The sequence below is a fragment of the Cyrtonyx montezumae genome, unplaced genomic scaffold, assembly GCF_038088225.1.
Source record: "Cyrtonyx montezumae isolate F1298 unplaced genomic scaffold, pur_monq_1.0 scaffold_0, whole genome shotgun sequence".
NCBI lineage: Eukaryota > Metazoa > Chordata > Aves > Galliformes > Odontophoridae > Cyrtonyx > Cyrtonyx montezumae.
The window spans coordinates 33,150,510-33,171,890 of record NW_027071824.1 but is presented as its reverse complement, the minus strand read 5'-3'; the positions used below and the strand labels follow the sequence as shown (position 1 = coordinate 33,171,890).

Genomic DNA, 21,381 nt, shown 5'->3' with positions numbered 1-21,381 from the left:
GCATGTTATTTCAAGAAGTGGGAAATTGAATAGACAAAAGTTTTCATCGTATCTCCACCATGAAGAGTTGGTAAATCTGATCCCTGGGCACCAGGCTCTGCTCTTGGCAGAGTGCTGACAGGAGAGGAGACCACAGGCAAGAGATGATGGCAGAGTTCCTCATATGGGAGACAGACAGCAAAATCTCTCTCCAAGGCCAGAAAAGACTAAGCTTCTCAGCTTTTACGAAAAATTGCAACCAGTTAGCAAGTCATTAAGGATAAATATTTCCAAAGCTGCCATGGACAAAAGCTCACCCAAAATTCTGTGAAGGTAATGAACTGAACTTGGGGTGGAAGGGACCTCAGAGATCACCTATTTACAACTACCCCCTGCCATGGGCAGAGCTGCCACCCATAGTCCCATTCAACCTGCCCCTGAATGCCTTCAGGGATGGGGCAGTCACAACTACTCTGGAAAGAAGGCAACTTCCCCACAAGGGAATGTTCTCAGTGTATATGTTCAGGCAACCACAGTGGTTGTCCTTACCAGCGAAAATCCTGGCTTATGACTAGTTTGCAGGATCGTGGCCTAAAGGTTCAACAGGATTTCACTTTTACTTGTAAAACTGCCAACAAAAGCTGATGACTTCTGAACAAATCATATATACAAGACAGTGAAATGAAGAACTTTGTAGCTTGTAAATATGAACTGAAATATGGACAAAGAATCGCATTATTCATACTTTTCTAAAATACAACTTATGTAGTCCTATATGTTCTGCAGTTGGACAAAAGGCTTAATTTAGTTGCTTTAAAAAAAAAAAAACAATAAAAAACCAACACAACACAACAACCAACCAACAAGAAAATACAAATAAGTCTTCTCAAATTGAAACACATTTTATATTAAGCACTCTCTCCCAACAACCACGCTGCCCATGGAAGGAAGAGCCTTTGGTGGTTGGAGCGGCGTCATCAGAGACTAAGTACACTGCTGGGTAAGAATCATAGGTGCCCTGTAGACTAGGGAGAAATTACAAAAATAATAAGAATATGGAAATAAAAAAAAAAAAAAAAGCTGTGGATTGGGTAACCTCACCACATGAATAAGGTACAATTCACTTTGTAAGAAAGCGAAGTCAAATTGCCTGTACAGTGGCTTCCTGAAGCTCATGTACATGTGCCTGCGGCAGAGCCCAAGGAGATAAGCCAGACGCACTGATTACATGCTTCACCAACTAGATCAGGCTGCCTTTCTCCCTCAGAAAAATGTGTTTCTTGCATTACTTTAAAAAACCTCCAGCTGATTTTTTCTTTTCATCCAGCTAATATGAATATCCTGATTACCATCAGCAACAAGAGAAGGCACAATAAAGTTTTCTTGTCCTAACCTGCAGCTATGCATCTAGTTACCTGCCTATACTTAAGCACCAATTATTTGTCTGGGCTTTTTATTCCTTTGACAGACTAGAACTTGATTAATACTATTTTATATATATATATATATATATATATATAAAAGCATTGCTCTCTTTAGATGAAATTGTTAATTCAATAACCAAAGTATAATTCATATTGTGATGACAAAGAAAAAAAGAAAAAAAAAAGAAACGAAACAAAAGAAAATGGCTACTTATGGAACGTGTGGAGTACAGTTAATACAGAAAATGCAGCTTCCAGAAAGACAGACAACACAATGGAAAACTTTTTGTTTCATGTGAAGTAAAATCAGTATTTATTTTCATTTTCCTTTTTTCTCCAAAGAAAAAAACCAAACAACTCTTCATATTTGTATGTAGAAATACCACAAATGATTGAAAAAGCTAAGTTAGTCTTCTGTTAAAAGCAGCTGCTCAAACAAAATACATCTATTCAATCAGCTGACATGTTTCCCTTTCAGAAGAAGTTGTAACAACTGGCTGCGAATCAGACATGGATCTCAGTATTAACACAGAATTCACATTCCGATTCCTCGTGGAACACGACAGCGAGCGTGCCTGCCGCTATCTCACCCCCTCTTTAATCAGTATGTTCTGTTCTCCCCTTAATGAAAAACATGTAGCCCCGCAGTCAGAACACCGAAACCACTTCCATCTTAGTTTTCAGAAACTGCTGAATAAAAGTCAGAACAAAAATAAGCCCCCGTTCCCCGCTCACATGGCTTACTCACCATCACTTTATTCCAAAACTCAGTTTCACGTGAAAATTGATCCATAACAATGAAATTATTGCTTCCTTCTCAGGAGGATCGCTCCAATCATTTAAATTACTGAACGAAGAAAAGCAAACATTGTGCTCCACAGAGCACTCTAAACACACACTGTTGTTTTTGCTGATGCAATGAAGCTGCTAAGCAGACGAGTTTGCGAGCAAGCTGGGCAGTGGCATTCTCCTTATGATTCAAAAGTGAAGTATGCCTCAGCTAACTGAATGCTTGCACAATGTATAATAAAGGAACTCAAGACATGTCTCCAACATATTCATTTGTGAAACTTCAACTCGCATTACCATCTATAACTCTGCCACACCTCAGAAATGACGTGCCAAATACAGACTTCTACTGGGTGCTATGTGCAGCCAAAAGAAAGATAGCTCCAAGCCAGAGTCTTGCCTTTGGAAGTCTCTGAAGCGCAAGTCCCTGAGGTGTATGAAGTTACATTATACGTGTGGAACATAAGCACGGATTGAAGCTTGCTGCGCACACAAGTATCATCGAGTCCTAAGCAACGTATCAAAAATATCTACTCCACCACAATGCTTTACTGATTAATATATTAAAACCACTGTGATAGAAAGAGGTTACAAAAACTCATTTAAATCTGCTTAAAGTTATTTAAAAACAAAACAAAGAAAACCAAACAATAACAAAAGAATCTGCGGTGCTTTTTGAATTATTATTATTTTCTCAAGAAGTGTGGTCCAGGGACCGTCCAAATGCTGCAACTTCTTTCCTATACATAGATGTAGACCTCCTGTTTGAACCTTGCTGCGTGAGGGGCTTAGGCACAGCCCCCTGCAGCAAGGGGAAGGCTTGGGGAGGTGGGGGGAGTGGGAATATACACCAGCTTCATTGCTATCTGCTAACTGGGATAGCAATAATCATCGTTTATTTCCTCTACCTAACTTGAAAGCTTTCAGCAAATTGCTTTCACAGGTGAACCTTGCGAAGGCTCAAAAGCGAGTCTCAGACTGACAACAGCACCCCGACGAATGCTTCCGCTGACCTCTGCGTGCCCATCACAGCCTCAAGAGGGTTGAAAACCCTTTCTCTTTGTTAAGGAAAGGTTTTCGAGGTGCCGAAATCTCGCTCCGGCGGGCGGGGGGAGCCCGGGCCCCCTCTGCCGGCGGGCGGGCGGCACTGGCGGCCCTATCCCGTCCAGTCCCGTCCCCCTACAGAGGGACGGCCCCACCGGGACCCCCACCTGGGGCGGAGCACCCGCACGCTTTGGCCTCAGAGATATCATTTAACATGCCGAACAACGCCTCTAGAATGATGACAAAAATAACCGCTGATCTGACTTCAGGTTGCCCGAGTCTGTGCCATCCCTGAGCAATATGGGATAAATTTAAACACAGCTTTAATCAGCATTTCACTCCCGGTTAATCGCTTCAGCATTTGCCTCATACAAACAAAATGGAATAAAACAGGATGCCGATCATCCTGTATCTGTCCAGAAATAAATAACCAGAAAGGATGTTGTGCAGCAATAAATCTATTATTAGTGCTTTTCAAGCTCTTTGATTTGCAAAAGCTAGCAAACTTGTTTCTTATCAGCATGTACAGTTTTTCTGCTCTGTTCTGTGACTCCTGCAAGTTGGCAGATGACTGTAATTCTCCTGGCATTTGGTGAGACACAGACATCACTGTCCTACTGAAAGAGATCCTGAACCCTCCAGGCTTTCCAGTTTCAACCAGGATGTCTCCACTGCTCTGTCTGTTGTTTTGAATGCCATACATTTTGCCCAGCAGGATGGAGATGTGTCATGTATCTGAGGAGTAAACCCATTACTCTACCACAATAATATTACTTCTTTTTTTACTTGGTCATGTACACTCAGGAGCACTTGAATCTGTGATGGAATTTGAATTCCACAGAAATTTTCAATCAGATTTCCTGAGGAAAGAAGCATCTCGTCACAACTGCCTTGCCCTATATCAGCTCTTTCAAAAATTGGAGAATTTCAGTAGTTAGAAATACTATGCAGAAAAACCATGGTGAAAATGCTAAGCGACTGCATTTCTGGTTTCAAGTTTATCCTTGGAGGTGAGGGTGAAAAAGAGCAAAGGGTGAGTGATGGCAGCTTGTGCTCTACTGATAGAGCTGGCAAGGGAAACCACAGAGGTGAAATGGCATGCACTAGACCTCTCTGTAAAAGTCGTTTTCTATTTTTTTCCTCCCTTGATTCTGATGCTGCACAGCATAAAATCTTCCATCAGGATCATAATAAACATCTATCAAAGATCTCTCTCTGCTACCTTAAGAGAAGGCCAAATAATTCAGAGACCAGTTGAAGTTCAATTACATTTTTCTGCAGTAAGACAGAAAAAGGTGAAAAGTAAATCACCTTTATGTACCCTTCCTGAAGTTCTTTTATATTGATTCCCTCAGAAAACATGGCTTGAACATTTTCACATGTCCATCATCTAGCTCCAGGCTTTTGCCTGTACCAAGCAGAAACTCCACAGCTTTACATTTTAATTTCAGTACAATGTAAATAGCTACATGTTTGAATCACGTGCTTGTAAATAATTTCTTATAGATACTATTCCTTAGTCCATCAGCATGCTTCACCTGCTCTGATTTGTGAGAAAGATTCTGAGGTTTGGCTCCTGTGACAGTGACAGCAGATTCTGTTTTTAATGGCCTCCCTGGTGGCCAAGAAGGCCAATGAGATTCTGTGGTGCATTAAGAACAGTATAGCCAGCAGGTCGAGGGAGGTGATCCTCCCCCTCTACTCTGCCCTAGTGAGGCCTCACCTGGAGTACCGTGTCCAGTTCTGGATTCCCCAGTACCATAAAGATGGGTCTCCTTGAAAGAGTTCTGCAGAGGGCTACAAAGATGATAAAGGGCATGGAACACCTCCCTTATAAGGAAAGGCCGAAAGACCTGGGTCTGTTCAACCTCGAAAAGAGAAGAGTCAGAGGGGATCTTATCCACGCCTATATATATCTAATTAGCGGGAGGCAAAAGGACGAGGCTGGACTCTTCTCAGCAGTGTGTAGCAATAGGACAAGGGGAAATGGCCACAAACTGAATGGCACAGGCTGCACAAAGAGGTGGTGGAGTCTCCTTCTCTGGAGAAGTTCCAGACCTGCCTGGACGCCTACCTGTGCAACCTGGGCTAGGGAGCTGCTATGGCAGGGGGGTTGGATTCAGTAATCTCTAGAGGTCCCTTCCAACCCCTACAGTTCTGTGATTCTGAAGCAGACCTAACTCTAATGCCATCCATTCGCCCACAGAAGGCCAGCAGCTCACTGTGGCTGGGGGTCTCCCATGTTCACTGGTGTCCCACGGCAGATTCCCCTCATCCCAAGTGACCAGGACAGCCCACTGTAATGTCACTTTGACAGACATGACATGCACAGGTTTCTTAGCTCAAGAACTTAAAGCAGTTAATTCTCTAGGATCTGCATTCCTACGTGACAGGGCAGAAGATTTCACTTCTCTTTTACTGAGCGAGGCTTGGCTTTTCCAACATGAAATAAGGTTGCAGATCAACTTTTATTGACTTGAGCTGGCACAGAGGTCCATCAACCTGGAGGCTAAGATCTAAAGTAACAATATCCGAACCACTGACACAAACTTGTGCTTTGGCTGATATGACAGTTAATCATTTTGGACTTTGCTAAAAGCGAATTCAATGAATGAGATTCTGTGTTTCTGTCTCCTATTTCCACACTACTGTGCCTGCTGACATTGCTCACTTCAAGTTTGACTCTTAAACTGCTGACGACTGTTGCTGCAAATATTTCTAGAACCAGACAAGCTGAATACTCATTTAAAAAAGAAAACAGAATCACAAAGTCATAAAGGTCAGGAAAGACCACTAAGATTACCTGGTTCAAGCATTAACCCATCACCACCATACCATGCCACTAACTACATCCCTCAGCGCCACATTGATCCTTTTCTTGAATGTCTACAGGGGTGGTGACTATTGCACATGGCAAACCTTTCCCAACTACACTCACACCCTGGGCATGGCCACAGCCTCTCACGGACACAGCAACACCCAACACTGTCACTGAAAGCAACAAATGAGGGCTTTGCCATAGGTATGAGGCCTGCCAGCATTTTGGTTGCTCCTTGCCTGTGTTATGACAGCTGATCACACCTCCTGCTCAGGGCTTGACAAAGTTACTCTGGGATGTGGCATTGGTAGTTTGATCTCCTTTGTTCTCATGGTCTCCATCAGCTGAGGAGCACTGAGTACCAGGAGCCCAACTCCAATTAAAGGCATCAGGAACTTGGCACCTTCCCTTTCCCGCTTCATGCATGGATGGGTGCTGTCAGGTCAAAGCCTTATCTGCAGCAGTGCAGGATGCAGGCGTGAACGTGAGGTACATCCTGACGCTAGCTGTGCTCCCGTTTGTAAGAAATGCCACTTTGCAGAAGACAAGATATCAGATTTGGAAATTATATAGAACAGCTGAACCCTTTGAATGCATGCTCTAAGGGACCTGTAGCATAAATACAGAATACTGCATACAAAGAAGTGAAAGCACAGCCAGAAGATTCGCAGCCTGCAATAGTAATTTAATAAATCAAGCCCTTATAAAAATAGCATCTAACACCAGCTGACACTGGAGCTCACAGTACCTCCCCGATCAGTGCTAAATAATGCATCCATAACAATTGCCTCTCACTTGATTATGCTAATGCAGTTGGTGCTAGATGCAATTCAGAGATTATTGAAGTCAATGAATGTTCTTCATTAATGCCAATGGAATTTGGATCAGACTCATCAAGTTAAAATATGAGAGAGTGAGGAGCTGTAGTACAGGCATAAGCAGCAATAGTGGTTCTAGCCCTTGAATATTAAAAATTAACATATGCTCAGTATATACCACAGTAAGAGATTCTTGAGTAGTAAGTTTGGACTGTTACAAATGTAAGGGATCAAATATAACCTTGTTACAAATCCCCATTGCTATCTGTGCAAATGATTTGACTAGAAAACACAAAAAAAACCTGTTTGGGTGAGTTTCATAAAACCCTACAAATCTGAACACTAAATGATCAAATCTCTAATACTGGATTCAGTTTTACAGCTGCAAATTATTATATGAAATGGTAACATTTCTGATTATAAAGTCTGAAGTGTGAGAGGAATTGTTTTTCCTGTTGATTACAGAGCTGTACATGAGAATAAAAAAGAAAAGATGAGATAAATAAAGAGGAAATGAGGCAGAAGGGCCTTTAACTCATCTCAACCAACCATTCCGAATGCAAACAACATAAAGATCAGTAAATCTGGGAACTGTTGTCATAAGAGGACCTTAAATTTCATCAGCTGTCCTTGATTGTTATACTACTGAGATTTACAAGGATCAGGTCGAAGACTGGCTAGGAAAAACTTCATTAAATTTTTACTGCGTTTTCTTCAGTTCTTGTTTCATTCATTGACAGCACAGCAAAGTCATGAAGACTTCAGAAGGGTTGGGACACTTAATGAGGAAAGTAAAGCTCACAGGAGGTTTGGGTAACTGAAGCAGAGCTCTGCCTTCACTCTCTGAGAAAACGCACATAGGTTTTCAGCATCTCCAACTAACAAAACTTTGTCACATTTCTGGATGCTTCTGAAAAATGTTCCAGCATGGCAGGAGGAGCAGGGAAAGGTTTATTTTAGTTTTATAACTATGCTTCCCCCTCTCCTTCCCCCTTATTTCTTCTCCCTCCCTACAGGAATGATGCTGCTTCTGCTGCTTTTTTGACATAGGATGGTGACATAAAGACCTCCAGCGAAGCAGAAAACACTGGTAAGAATGAAATCTTGCTGCAGCAGATGTCCTTTTGCTGCTGAGCTGAAGCTGGTTCATCAAGATCAACTCCTTCAGAAGATGTGAGAAAGGTTAAGAACTACTGCAAGCAGAAGACACCAAAGGCATTTCAGTGGATCAATCTGTGGTCCGATGGTGTGGGAGTTAAAGGCAGCAGATGGTGTTTATCTCTCCAAACTCAGGACATCTATCCATGTACACATACTCTGTGGACACTAACACAGGTGAAAGAAAGGGATTGAATGGAATTAGAGTACACAGAAAAATCTTCACTGTTCTAAAAATGCCTTTTTAAATACTTCCCCAGTGGATCAGTGTTTCTTCCTCAACAAAGCAGCATGGGCTGAATGAGAACGAAATTTTAAGCTGATTTAAAAACCAAACCAAATCAAATCAAAACAAAGCAGCCTCCTTTTGGAAACACCTGATGTCTGCCACCTGCCTTGTTTTCATCTGAGCGAAGGTTTGTGTACTTCGGTTATTGACTGTTCTTATATTGCAGACAATGTACACAGACTTCTGTCTGCTATGGGGTGAAGAAGAAACCGTGACACAGTGCAGCCACCTCTGGGGGAGTGACTTCAGCAGCCGCTGTGTGCCACAATGTATGCCAATTGTGAGTTTGTGCCTACATTAATTCTTTACATAGCACACTATCAGAAATTGCCCATGCTGGAAGTTAGGACACAAAGCCAGTGATGCTTTGTTCACTAAGGCCTGCCCAGCCATGAATATTAAGTTTTTGCTATTTCTGGAAGCAAATAAAAGTTAACACCCATTTTTATGAAATCACAAACTCATTTATCAAAAAAGACAGAAAGAAAGATGAAAAAGTCATCTGCCATAGAACGTTACAATGGGTCTGTAAATTACAACATCTAAGTTATAGCCTTCCCACATGACTTTCTCACCCATTAATAGGAGGCTGCTACCAATTATTAGAATTACTATCCTGCATCCTGGAAGTCAAAGCAATATTCTGTTAACAAGAGACCTGTATCGAAAACAAAAAGGGATTCATTTGTTCTTGTATAACGTCCCCCAGTAAACAGCAGTCTTTATCTCTTTTTCTCTCTCCCATTTAGACTTGCAAACTGAGGTTTTTGAAATTCAGTTTCTCATGCAGCTATGACAGACAGCTTGTGTACAACTTGACACAGCAGCCCAGCAGCTTGAGAAAAACATAACACAAGCTAGGTTGCAGCACAGACCAATAAGATTATCTGTCAAAAGTAAGCCAGAATTATATAAAATTCATAAATAATCTGGAAGATATTCATCAAACTCCTTGACAGTGCTGTATGATGAATAAGCCAGGGTTTGATAGTAAATAGAAAAAAAAATGTCCAAGGCTAGAAGTTAGCATGCTCCCAGTCTGATTCGTAGCAACAGCATCAGTGGTTGTATCCTCATTCTTTCCTCAGGGATCTGGTTTTAATAGAAAAATATTTATCAGTATGGACAGACACGTCAGTCTCATTCCTGATTATCTATAGAAGCTATTTATAGACCATAGAACCACAGAATTGTTTGAGTTGGAAGGGACCTTTAAAAGTCATCTACTCCAACCCTCCTGCAATGATCAGAGGCACCTACAGCTAGGTCAGGCTGCTCGGAACCACATCCAGCCTGACCTTGGATGTCTCCAGGGATGGAGCATCCACCACCTCTCTGGGCAACCTGTTTCAGTGCTTCGCTACCCTTAACAGAGAAAATATTTTCCTTATATCCACCTAAATCTTCCCTCATTTAGTCTGAAACTTTTTCCCCTTGTTCTGTCACCACAGACTCTGCTGAAGAGTTTGACCCCTTCTTTCTTATAGCCCCCATTTAGATACTGAGAGGCTGCTATGGGGTCTCCCTAGGGCCTTGCCTTCTCCTCTGAACAGCCCCAGCTCTCTCAGCCTGTTCTCGTAGAGCAGATGCTCCAAACTTGGATCATTTTTGTGCCCCTCCTCTGGATGCACTCCAATGGTTCCTCATCCCCTCTGTGCTGAGGACTGAACATCTGGATTCAGTACTCCAGAGGAGGTCTCACCAGTACAGTACACTGATTTCAGTGAGGTGGTGTGACACAGGAAAGCATACAACACAGGACACAGGAAAGCATACAACTCTCCTGTGTTGTAAGGAGACTACTGATCTGGCAATGGTAAATAACAAAATACAGTACTAACATGAACAACCTCATGGTCTGCAAGTGGTAAATAAACCTGTGTTTTTAAATTAAGACCTCAGAAAAAGCCAAAAGCAGGTAATGGGAAAGAACAATTTGAATGGCAAAATTACTTATGGCACATTTTTACCTTTATCAGAAGCATTCTATTTTGGGGGATAAAAGCTTCAAGTAAAATTACAATTATCAGGTCAGGAGAGAATATCAGTTCCTTACTTTAAATCAAGTTTTGCTCTTGTACTGAAGCAAAGTATGCTCTCCCTTCTCAGATCTGCTGAAGTGAGTTTGCCCTATATTCTTCCTGGGTTGTGGAGGCAGAGTTGCTTGGCACGGACTTCAGCAGACACAGAGTATGCCACACACTTTCCTTCTTTCAAACAAACACAGCACAGCACCGATTCCTCCGTTTCACCCTGGGACATCCCTACAGTTGCGGAGTCTCCCATACCATTCCCTTCCCGGACCATTCATCGCTAATTCCCCAGTCAGCGCGAAGCGCTGGCGCCCGACCCCAAGGGACATTTTGTAGGGTATCCCCCATTCCTTCCATTCTCAAGGAGCCCGCTAGGTGGCAGCCCCGCCTGCCAAGCGTGCCGCGGGCCGAAGAGCATTATTTATACCTGATAGGGCAGTAGAAATAGCTCTTATTTCATAATTACTATTATTTTTAATTTACCAAAACAAGTTTTGAACAGAATGTCCCCATTGCTGCACTGGAGCCCAACACGGGGATCAAGCAAGTAAACTCTGCTACCTGTGAAAACACACAGACTAAGCCTATGAAGAGCTAAAAATACTGTGCACTTTTCCCCTAAGCAGCTATAGCTGTAGAAGAGCCTCAGGTTTTGCACACGTTTTGCCTATTGGATTAGAGAGACAAGCTGAAATTGTCCCCACCACCACCAAAGACCCAGTCAGGTATGTGAATGTCTGTTTTACTTTCCAAAGAAACAAGAACGCACTACTTCTGCTTTAAAAAGAAATCATAGCAAAAATAAAAGGAATAGTCAACCAGATAGAGCATTCAAGAACACACCAAAGTGTCTGACTTCAGCTGAGCCACCCCTCAAGGTGGTTTACCAAACTGTGATGGTAGACTGCAGGCTAGAAGGGAGAGGGACTGGAGCTGGAGCTCTATGCCCACACAGCATGGCTCTGCTCTCCCCTTCCATCTCCTGGGCAAGGACTAGAGGCCAGCCAGCATCAACAAGTCATTACCTCTCCAGTTCCCAAACACTAGTGCTGAAAAAAGTAGTGTGACTGGTACAAAGTCAGCTATAGGTAAAATATTAGCGGACCCCTTTATTTTTAGGTCAGATATTTTGTAATTCTACAGCTACACAAACAAACACCAATTCTGAAACACAGAAAGCACATTTAAAATCAACACATATTTGCATTCTTGAAGATCTCTATTTCTAGAGTGTACACGACACTGCAGTGTGCTTCTGAGCCTGTTTTAGGACAGTGAAATGACTGTGAGATTACACTGTAGAAATAAATTGTCATCTAACTTTCAGTGTTGCATTTTGATGCTTCTTTTGCAGTTCTTTATGACATGAATTTGCGGACACATAAAAAGGTTTGATTACCCTCATTGTATAATCTTGTGCTAAACTCACAATCTGAATTGTCCCATTTCAAATGAGGTAAAGAAAAAATTGAATGGAAGGATACAAACAGCTGCTTTTAACAATTGTGTAATAAGAGTTCCCACATAAGAGATGTGTTTTCCCCCAGATGGAGATGGGTGTAAGACAAGTAAGTGTAAACTCTACACGCTGGTGAACAAACAAAATATTCAGCAGTTCAGGAACTCTGCAGAAACTGCTCACCGAAACAGCAGCTCTGGTGCAGGTATGGCTAAGTGTGGTAGGCTGCAAGTAGATGATGAAGAAATAAGAGTAACTCAGTTTTACCTCAACTCCTCCGCCCCCCCTCCCCCTTTTCTGTATTCAAAGCTGCCAGATTTTGAACTTGCTGTAGCAAGGACAGCAATAGCAGAGCCTGTCCCACAATGAGTGGTGATACCTTGTACTTGAAGAATTCAGCTTTTCTACAACATCTCTGTATGAATGAGGTTCACCTTTCCCCAGCCCAACAACACACTAATAAAAACAACACACAAATAAGACAACACACAAATAAGACAACACACAAATAAGACAACACACAAATAAGACAACACACAAATAAGACAACACACATGACCTGAGAAGCATCAGAAACCTTTCAGCTTTAAAACCAATAATCTGTTCAGGTTATAATAACCATAGGTCACAAGGGTTTTCAAGGGGATTTACGCCTTTTCAGAAAGATGCTTTTTAGTGCATTAGGATGAAAGAACACCTGCTTTGGGCATTTAAGGCTCTGGAAGGGAGCCCACTGGGGGAAGAAGAGAGCAGGATTGCTGGGTTTGCTGCAGGAGGGCAGCCCAATGGGAACAGCTTTCCAGCCCCCATCTACTGGGAGCTGCAGCATGGCTGGGAAGCTGACCCAGCTCTCACTCAGCACAACCTTTGTGACTCCTCTCCAATGATGCAGTTATCACAGCTCACAGCCTTTCTCTGACTCATAGGGCACTGCTTCTTCAGGCTGCAGGGACAAAGGAGGCCACAGAGGGAATTACATGCCCAAGAGCATTCAGAAATCTGCAGCAAAGTAAAGACTTGGAGGTCGATCACCTACGTTTCCAGGCAGCCATCAGTCCTCTTCTGCAATCCTTCCCTCAGACAGGAATTTGCTCACAGACAAGGTGAGCAAGGAGAGGGTTGTTTAGGAACTGAGTTAAGGATCAAACATCAGAAGCCTGTTGAATATCAACAACTAAAATAATCTTTTAGTCAGTTTGAGATGAGAGAGAAAGCTGTGATAGGAGATTTTCAAAGGCAACTGGAACTTGCACACACAGGGAAATGAGTGGAAATAACTGGAAATGCTTATTTGCAAGGTTTCAGTGGGAACGTGTGCCCTGCCCAAGACCCTGGTGCAGCTGAACATCTTTTTCACTCCGAGCACCGCTGTCTGGAACAGCTCAGCTGGCAGACACCTGGCACACAGCAGCTGGCAAACGGCCTCACCATGCTGAATGGCAACACGTTTCCATGCTTACAGTGGTACGAGCTCCCTACCTGGGCACTCCTCCTGCCAGCAGTGACTGTACAAGGAGCTGTACCTGTCTAACTAGAGCAGTTTAATTACACTGGCAAATTTTCCCTGCAGACAAGCACTAAGAAAGCTAATTCTGTCTGGTCTCCAGAAGAAATCCACTCCTGATGTCTCTGCATCTCTGTGAAATCTGTTAGTGTGTATTCACCCGTATCAGGAATAACCTGCAGCTTGGGACTTTCTGGTTCCTGTTGCTTTGGTTCAGAATACCTGATTTCCCAATCTCTGATGTCTGTAAGAAATCTTCTGTATCTCTCAGAATACTGATATTGTTTAAGAAATAAATGAATAAATGAAAGACATAAAAAGAACTATTACCCATATCTACATAAAAACCCTAGCATCACTTAAACTAGTTGGAGAAATTGACATAATTTTTTTCATCTTTGCCGTTGTAAAAGGATTGACTTTATTACCTAAAGCTTTTCAGTTCTCCCTGGATAATTTCAGGAAGACAATAAAGAAATTGACCAACACCACACTTAAAAAACCACAAACAAACAAACAGAAAAACAACAAAACAACACAGTAGAAACAAGGAGCAGAAACACATGATTTTAAAACTGTGCTCAATGCAATGTGCCCCTGACTAGTTTTATTCCAGTCTGGCACTGGTCCAAAGCAGAGTCAAAGGCAACAGCATGTGCCACAATAATCTTACAAGGTCCCAGCCAGGTGACCTCCCAACATTCCCACTTGTTTCTACAGCTTTGGAAGCCAGGCATCAAATGCACACCCTATCCTCTGGGTTGTGACACCTCCCCTAGTCAGCAACACTCAAGCAGTGTTGAGCCTGCCCAGAACTAGAACTTCCAAAATCTAACACACTGGATGCATCAGAAACCAAAGTTGATCTAATCCCATCAGATCGCATCCCATCCAACCCCATTCGAATGCAAAAAATCCACTTACTAATATAGTTGCAGCAAATCACCAACCAACTCTGAATAACAGGCTGAGCATGTTGTACAACAGGGAAAGCATCAAGTTTTCTATACAAATCTCTTAACTGAAATTCAAAAACATCAGTATTTGCAAAACTTGGAATGCTTCTACCAAGTAACAGAGGTATTTCATTTGTGGCAGAAAAAGGTTTTTAATCCCTATATACTAGAGCAAGTAAACCGTGTATGCAGAAATCAGGGTTAGCTGGCACTACTCAAGCAGGTTTGAAATGATGGATTTGTGGTATGAAAACATAAGTGAATATTTGCTTTTTCTAGAAACTAGTTAGGGTTTGTTGACAGTATGGTGAAAGGAATAATGGGACCATTTTTTCCTGTTCCATGGGTGAAGAAAAGCCTGCCACCACTCAGTCCTATAAATGCATTTAGAAAACAGTGGAAACGAGTGTCAATTGGGTTAACCTGAAGGAATGGCAGCACTGACTGCAAACGCTGCACGCTGAGACAATTACAAGGGCCTTACACATGATTATCAAAAACTGCAGAAGTACTCTGCCTTTGGGCCAAACATTGATTTATACTATGGTGATTCTACTCATTTCATTGCATCATTCCAGTTCCAAAAAATAGTCTATTTTAAGGCTTTCACATTTCTCCCTGTCATTAAAGCTTTCACGCATCTTCCATGTTACAGCAACAATTTTAGACAAAAGTCTTCAATATCTAAACTCTCTGGCATTTCTTCTTAGAATAATAATAATTTAAAAAAATTGACAAAAATAAAAGGAGCAGAGAGCTATGGATACAAAGCAATGCCAAGTATGTATCATCTTCCTAAGATGGAAAGTCATTTTTCATACTCTACAGTGATCATACTAAACGTTCACTTCATATTTAGTTCTCCAACGTCAGACATTCTCCAACTTGTCACAGAGGTTCACCAGTTAACATAGTATTTAATAAGATGGCATGAGAAATGCAATTCAAAGGCTCTTCCATCGGTTTTGGGTTGAAACTGGAAGATGTTGCAGCAATGTGAACAGAGAATCCATGGGCTTGTAGGGCCAGAGCAGTGGGAAAAAGGAGCAGAAGGGCTGCTCTGAAACCTCTCATCCCTTTGAATTGAGGAAAGTGTTGTTGCCAGAAAGAAGTAAACAAGCTGAAAACCTGCAAGCTGTTGCTGCTGCCATGATGCCTTCTGCAGAAAAATAGGCAACAAATCCTCGTTAGCATGTTTAGCAAGGGGTGACTACAGCAACTGGAAGGAGCCCAGCATGGGAGCAGCCCAACAGGCTCTGGTAAGCAGCCACACAGCCTGCCAGCTGGGAACTGTTCATCATTTTCATATACAGCTACAGAGTCTATAAATTAGGATTGTTGAGCCTAGAATTAATGTGCACGACTTGCAAAGCTTTATTAGCGAGGAAGAATTGACATCTCCATGAGACCTTGAAGCTTTAACAAAGAATAAAATAAAACCACCTCACAAAGCAATGATAATTGAGTTTTGTGGAGAAACCGGGAGAAGCTCCCACTTCTCACTGATTAGCTAAGCAGGGACAGTAAGACCAAAGTGGCAGGCAAAGATAACATCTTGGTTTTGTACTTCAAAAGTTCACCTTTTCACTCAGTAACACTTCTGTGTCAACTTCTTTTCACCCCAAATATGACTTCTTGTGCAGATTTTTATATATTATGCAGAAGCAGAGATGATTGCTGTGATTGGAAACATGCCACTGAAATGTACATGGGACTGTTTGTGTGATTTGTGATGCTTGTATATTATCTGCAGTCGAGAACAATATTTTTTTTTCCCTATTTCTCCCAATATACAGATACTCTCTACACTGCCTTCATTCCGTTATCATTCATCCTCTGTAATCAGATCATTTAGTTGTTTGAGCATGCACTTGTCAGTCTGGTAAATTTTACATCAGAATAGCTTACAAACATATAAATGTGTTTCAGTGAAGAAATCACAGAAATTCAACAAAAGTTGAAGCACAATTTCCAATCCATCTCAGTGATGCTAGCAGTCCCTTCACTAAGTATAGAGAGGGAAACCCTGACTCCTCTCTTTCCCCATCAAAGTCGTCTGGAATTTTGCTATTGTTTAGTTTCAATAGTGCTTTGGTACTATCCAGTTTTACTCATATAACCAATTGGAGTTGTAGTCCAACTGGAAAGTGTTTGGAATGGAAGAATAACTTTGCCTTATTATTATTACTATCATTATTGCACTGCATTTTATTACTATATGATTACACTGCGTTTTGTATTTCAATAGACTCTTCAATCAAAAAAAGACTATTTTAATGGGAGCCTCTTGTTTTAAGACAGCTGGTCCTCATCTAGTCTGCTCCAAAGTAACATGCGCTAAGGTAACCTTTGCTGCAGTGAAGCAGAATGGAAACAGTCAGGATAGGCTTAAGATACGAGAAATTAACAACTCCAGCTGTAGGGCTGTGTTCTTCTGCAGTTGTGCCAATTCATGGTTATAGCTCTGATAGTTTAATGAATGCACCAGTATTATATATTTTTTCTCTATTATTCTTTGTGTCACAAATATGAACTGGTTAGAAGATTTACTGCCTGGAGTAAAGATGAATATCAGCAGCAAACTCCAGCTTATGGTTTGTAACTGAATTCCCTTTGCTCAAACATCTTCAAATGTACTAACAGATATTCTCTAGACAGTCCATGTCTCTGCTTTCTCCAGTAATGCTTTTAACCTTGTCTGCCCTACCAAAAACTGCCATTAACTTAGCCCTAGTATATATCAGCTTTAGAAATTCTCAATTCACCATTAAAAAAAATAACTTCTTTATTAAAGAAAGAAATCCATTTTACTGAGATAAAACTAAATGCTTAGTAATTATGACAGTTTTAGAAATCATTTCATTTATCAGTGTTTACTGGAGCAAAGTCACTGTATTTCTTTGCCCAAAACACTGTACAGCACAGTCTTTGGCAACGTTGGGACTAACTTCTCTTTCAAGAGATTTCTTAGTGTGTTTCAGATCTTATTTCACTTATTTTAAGTTATTTCGTACTGTCTGCTTGAAGTGCTACAAGGCAATTTCAGTAACGTTGCTCGCACATGGAAATACACCTGCAGCAAGTCAAGCTGCCAACCTAATGCAAGGACCTCAGCTGCCCTTGTTTGCAGCAACCTCTGCGAGCACATAAAATGCCTGCAGCTGCCACACAGTGTATCTGTACAGCACCTCCAGCACCAGGACTCCAACTCAGACTTGCCATTAGTTCTCGAGCACTGTGGGGAGCACAGTGTGCCTTCTGCAAGCTCATGCTCAGCTCAAGGCAAAGCTTGCTCAAATACAGGGTAACATAAGCAATTAAATGGTCTGGGTAGGCATAGTTAGATCGATGAAAGATATAAAAACGTGTGGGTTTTTTTTTAATTCATTTTAGTTTAACTGTTTTGCAGCCTGAGAATCAAAGAGAACTGCTGTACTGTATCTACAAACTGAGCTAGCACTGTTAACAACTATAAAAAATGAGACGGACGCAATAATTAGAACTTCTGATCCAAACTTTCCCAGCTTAATTGCTTTGAATGTTCAGATAATATAGAACAAGGAACTTGCCTTGGTTTGGGAGTTTTTTCAAAACCAGAACCTGACTGTCAAGGCTTTACACACACAAAAGCTCCTCTGAGCCACCTTTAAGTGCTGTGATTTATTACAACTTTGTAGCTAACAATTACTTTCAGACGGGAAAACAAAAGATAGTTCCAGTTTGTAAACTGTTTGCTTCATGATGTGGAAGGATAGTAATAGCCACCACAACTCACAGAGGTGTGCTGCTTTAATAAATCACAAACTTTGGATCTCTAAAGGAACAGTTTTTAGCCATGAGCAAAACCACTGGACCAGCCACAGTAACATGTCAGCGCTGGTGATCAGTGCTGGCGGGCAAGGTGGCAGCAAGCAGAACAGGGAACACAACCTACAGGTGCATAAGGATCTGCTTGCTCTACCTGTAATAATTCCTGTTAACACAGCCCACATTGTAAACATGAAAAAAAAACGTAACCAGTTCATTCCCTCAAATAGAGCCTTGAGAAGTGTGATTTGATAGTCAACATCAAGACATAGCAAAAACACAGTGGGGGAAGTTCAGTGCTTTTCAGTGAATCTGACCTTCCTTCCCCACTTAAAAATAAATCACCTTCCTGACTAACAGCCAGTGAGTTAGGAGGGTTTTGTACTTTGTCATCAAACGTACTGTGAAAGAGAAGGGCATACCATGACCAACTTGTGAACAGTTTTGCTTTGGGCAATTGCTTTCATTTTCCCCTATCATGTGAGTTATGATTATACAATCTGAACTATTAACAACATCGTATGTGTGGTAGCTTCACTGCAGCTATACTGCCAGCAGGGAGTCATGAATAAATACAGTAGTTGTTATTTTTTATGGCATATATAACTTACTGATTTTAAAACAACTAAATGTAATGCTTTGTAAAACCCAGTGAAGGGACTATTGAAGAGTGGTGACTGACTAATGGATTTATGGGAAAGCAAATGCAAGAATGCAGACACCACTGGAAGAAGTGCCCTGTTCTTTGGTGCTCATACATCTGAGTAGCTTTAAATTGCATGAACTTACCATGAGTGCATTGAACATTTTTGTTTTCTCAAGTTGTAACAGTATTTCTATTCTTAATTTAATGTTTTTCAAAACACTTTTTTTTTTTTTTGTATAAAAGACTTCAAAGATTTATATATTTATGCTTTCTGTAAAGGCCCGTAATGTAACTTCTCCACTACCCACTACAACAGCATCACTGAGAACACAACTCATTGTAGACATCTAAATTTGTAGATCTGTTAGGACTAACTGCCTAACTGGACTTCCTTCAGCATTTTCCTACAGTTGGTATAAGGAAGTGAAATAAAATTAATCACTTCTAAAATAAATACTTCCACAAAATGTGAAGCAATTTTCTAATCACTCTTGAAGGATGATAGGTATTATGAAATAACTCTTGTTACTTGCTCCCCTATTCCTTGCAACGTTAGGTTCTACCAGTAGGAGATTCTTAAGAAATACTCACTAGATCCTCTCTCAAAATGCTTCTGATTGTTATTAATTTGCTTATAAATAAAATTTTAGACAGAAAAGAAAATCAACATTCCCTCCCACAGAATGACAGCAAGAATCTCAACCAGATCAAAATAGATGTAAGGAAAAGATGGTGAGAAACGAATATTTATCACATAGTGCAGAAGAGCATGGCTTCCTTCCATCCTGTGACTGCGCATATTTAAAATTTTTCTCATACATATAGACAGAAAGCAACTAATTCTACAACATACCTTAATATACTACAAATTTCTAGCATTTTTTGAGGGGACAATTGTTTGCAGACAGTATTCCTAAAGGAATTACATGAAATGAGGTATGTTTCCATGATCAGTGGTGAGTAGCTAATCAAGCCTGCATGCTGAATATAAAGTATTCTATAATCACAAATTGCACGCGATCCAAAAACATAAAGAAATAAAATAGAAATCGAAACAGTTTAGCAATTCTGAAGAATGACTAAATTTTCAGAAATTACAATACATTTGAAGACATTTGGTGAGCAGACACAGGGGCTAAATTCATCAAGTAAATTATTCACTCAGCATTAGCAATACAGCTGTGTTTTCCCTCCCAGGACTTTTGCCTTTATTCGCAATTGTGTTGTTTATGCATATGCAAAATATTTTATCCTATCTATTCTGTTTCCCTCTAAACAATGCACTAATATGTAACGACAAGCATGGTGCTGCACATGGAAATCTCATCTTCAGGGCAAGCAAATGTGCTTGGTTCACATCTAGCAACTTTCCAAAATATGACTGTAGACTGAAACCAATATAAATCTTCTCTAGCAATACAAATGTGCCATGCTATACAAGAGCAATGCTCCAGTTTTAGGAAATGGTTGTGGTATGAGAGTTGAATTCATCACTGATTATTCTGAAAGCATGACTGTTGCAGCAAACCAGCACTTCAATTTTAATTTGCGAGCCTTGTGCAGGGTGACAGACATTTGCATAAGAGCGACAGTGTCTTTAATCCCCCTGCACCCTTGACTTGCTTCTTGGTTTCTTTAAATGCATTTTTAAATCAGCAAAGCTTCAGTCAATTAGGAATTATAATACTTCTTGGGAAAGAAAAAAGCGTATTCAATCCCCATACAATTTCCCCGAAATAAATTCTTTACATGTAGCACAGCTAGTGCAAGTAAACTGTATTAAAATGCTACTGCTAATTATATTGTGTCCTTTAAAAATGGACAGTTTTGAATAGAAAAGGAGGGGAAAGTGTTAACTCTCTATATAATTTCAAGCAGTATTCTAAACACACGTTGCCTGACAAATATTTACTGAATATTTCCTGACTAAAACACATGGTGATAGTTATTTTCCTTCTCCCTCACACAAAAGGGCAAGATGACAAAAGCAGCTGTCTGATTAGGGGCACTGCTGTCCTGAATCAATTACATCCCTACAGTCAACGGTTCCACTTATGCACCTGTTTTTAAATAGAAAGCCTCTGTAGCTCTTCTTGTACAAGGGAGATTTGGGGGGAGAAAGCATGAGTGAAAGAAACAATAATTCTTCTGAAGGTCAGCCAGGGCATCTTGCATCCCTCACTCTCCACACTCACCGATTGCCTCTGAATAGAAAATCCGCCCAAATCTTCTGTTATGATCAAGGAGGGGGGGCAGGTGAACATGTGCCACTTTCACTTGCTTTTCAAGGAGTATAATTACGTTTAACTGACAGACTTCACAACAAATCTCTTTCGTTGAGCTTTTTAAGCTGAAATGTGGCAGAGCTGAGATCTGGCTGCTCATCCTGATTGCAGTGCACATCCAGGTACCCAGCATGGCATCTGGGCCTTGCTCCCCACTGCTCCTACCCTCCTAGCCAGGGCTGCTCCTTCAAATACTGCTCACAGCAGAGGTACAAGGGTACTTGCTTGCCTCTTTGCATCACATGCTGACAGGCAATTTCTTTTTACCTTCAAGCCTTAGGTGGCATGTCCCAGAAAATGGCTACAGACTGCGTGTCCACAATGTGGTTATTTTGATGAGTTTAGATTTTGAAGAAGGGACTTGTTTGAATT

At 41.1% G+C, this 21,381-nt stretch overlaps 1 protein-coding gene across 5 annotated transcripts in view; it reads right to left on the bottom strand.

Moving 5' to 3' along the window:
• LOC136045652 (SAM and SH3 domain-containing protein 1-like) overlaps positions 1 to 21,381 on the bottom strand; it is a 520,676-nt gene that overhangs the window by 182,145 nt on the left and 317,150 nt on the right. Inside the window, exon 1 of one of the 5 annotated variants that reach the window (XM_065731719.1) lies at positions 2,152 to 2,261. The exons of the other annotated variants lie outside the window; for them this stretch is intronic. Within the exon in view, the coding sequence (XP_065587791.1) occupies positions 2,152 to 2,196 (45 nt within the window). The 5' untranslated portion in view covers positions 2,197 to 2,261. Of the gene's footprint in view, positions 1 to 2,151; positions 2,262 to 21,381 lie in introns of those variants that run through there. 5 annotated transcript variants of the gene reach the window in all.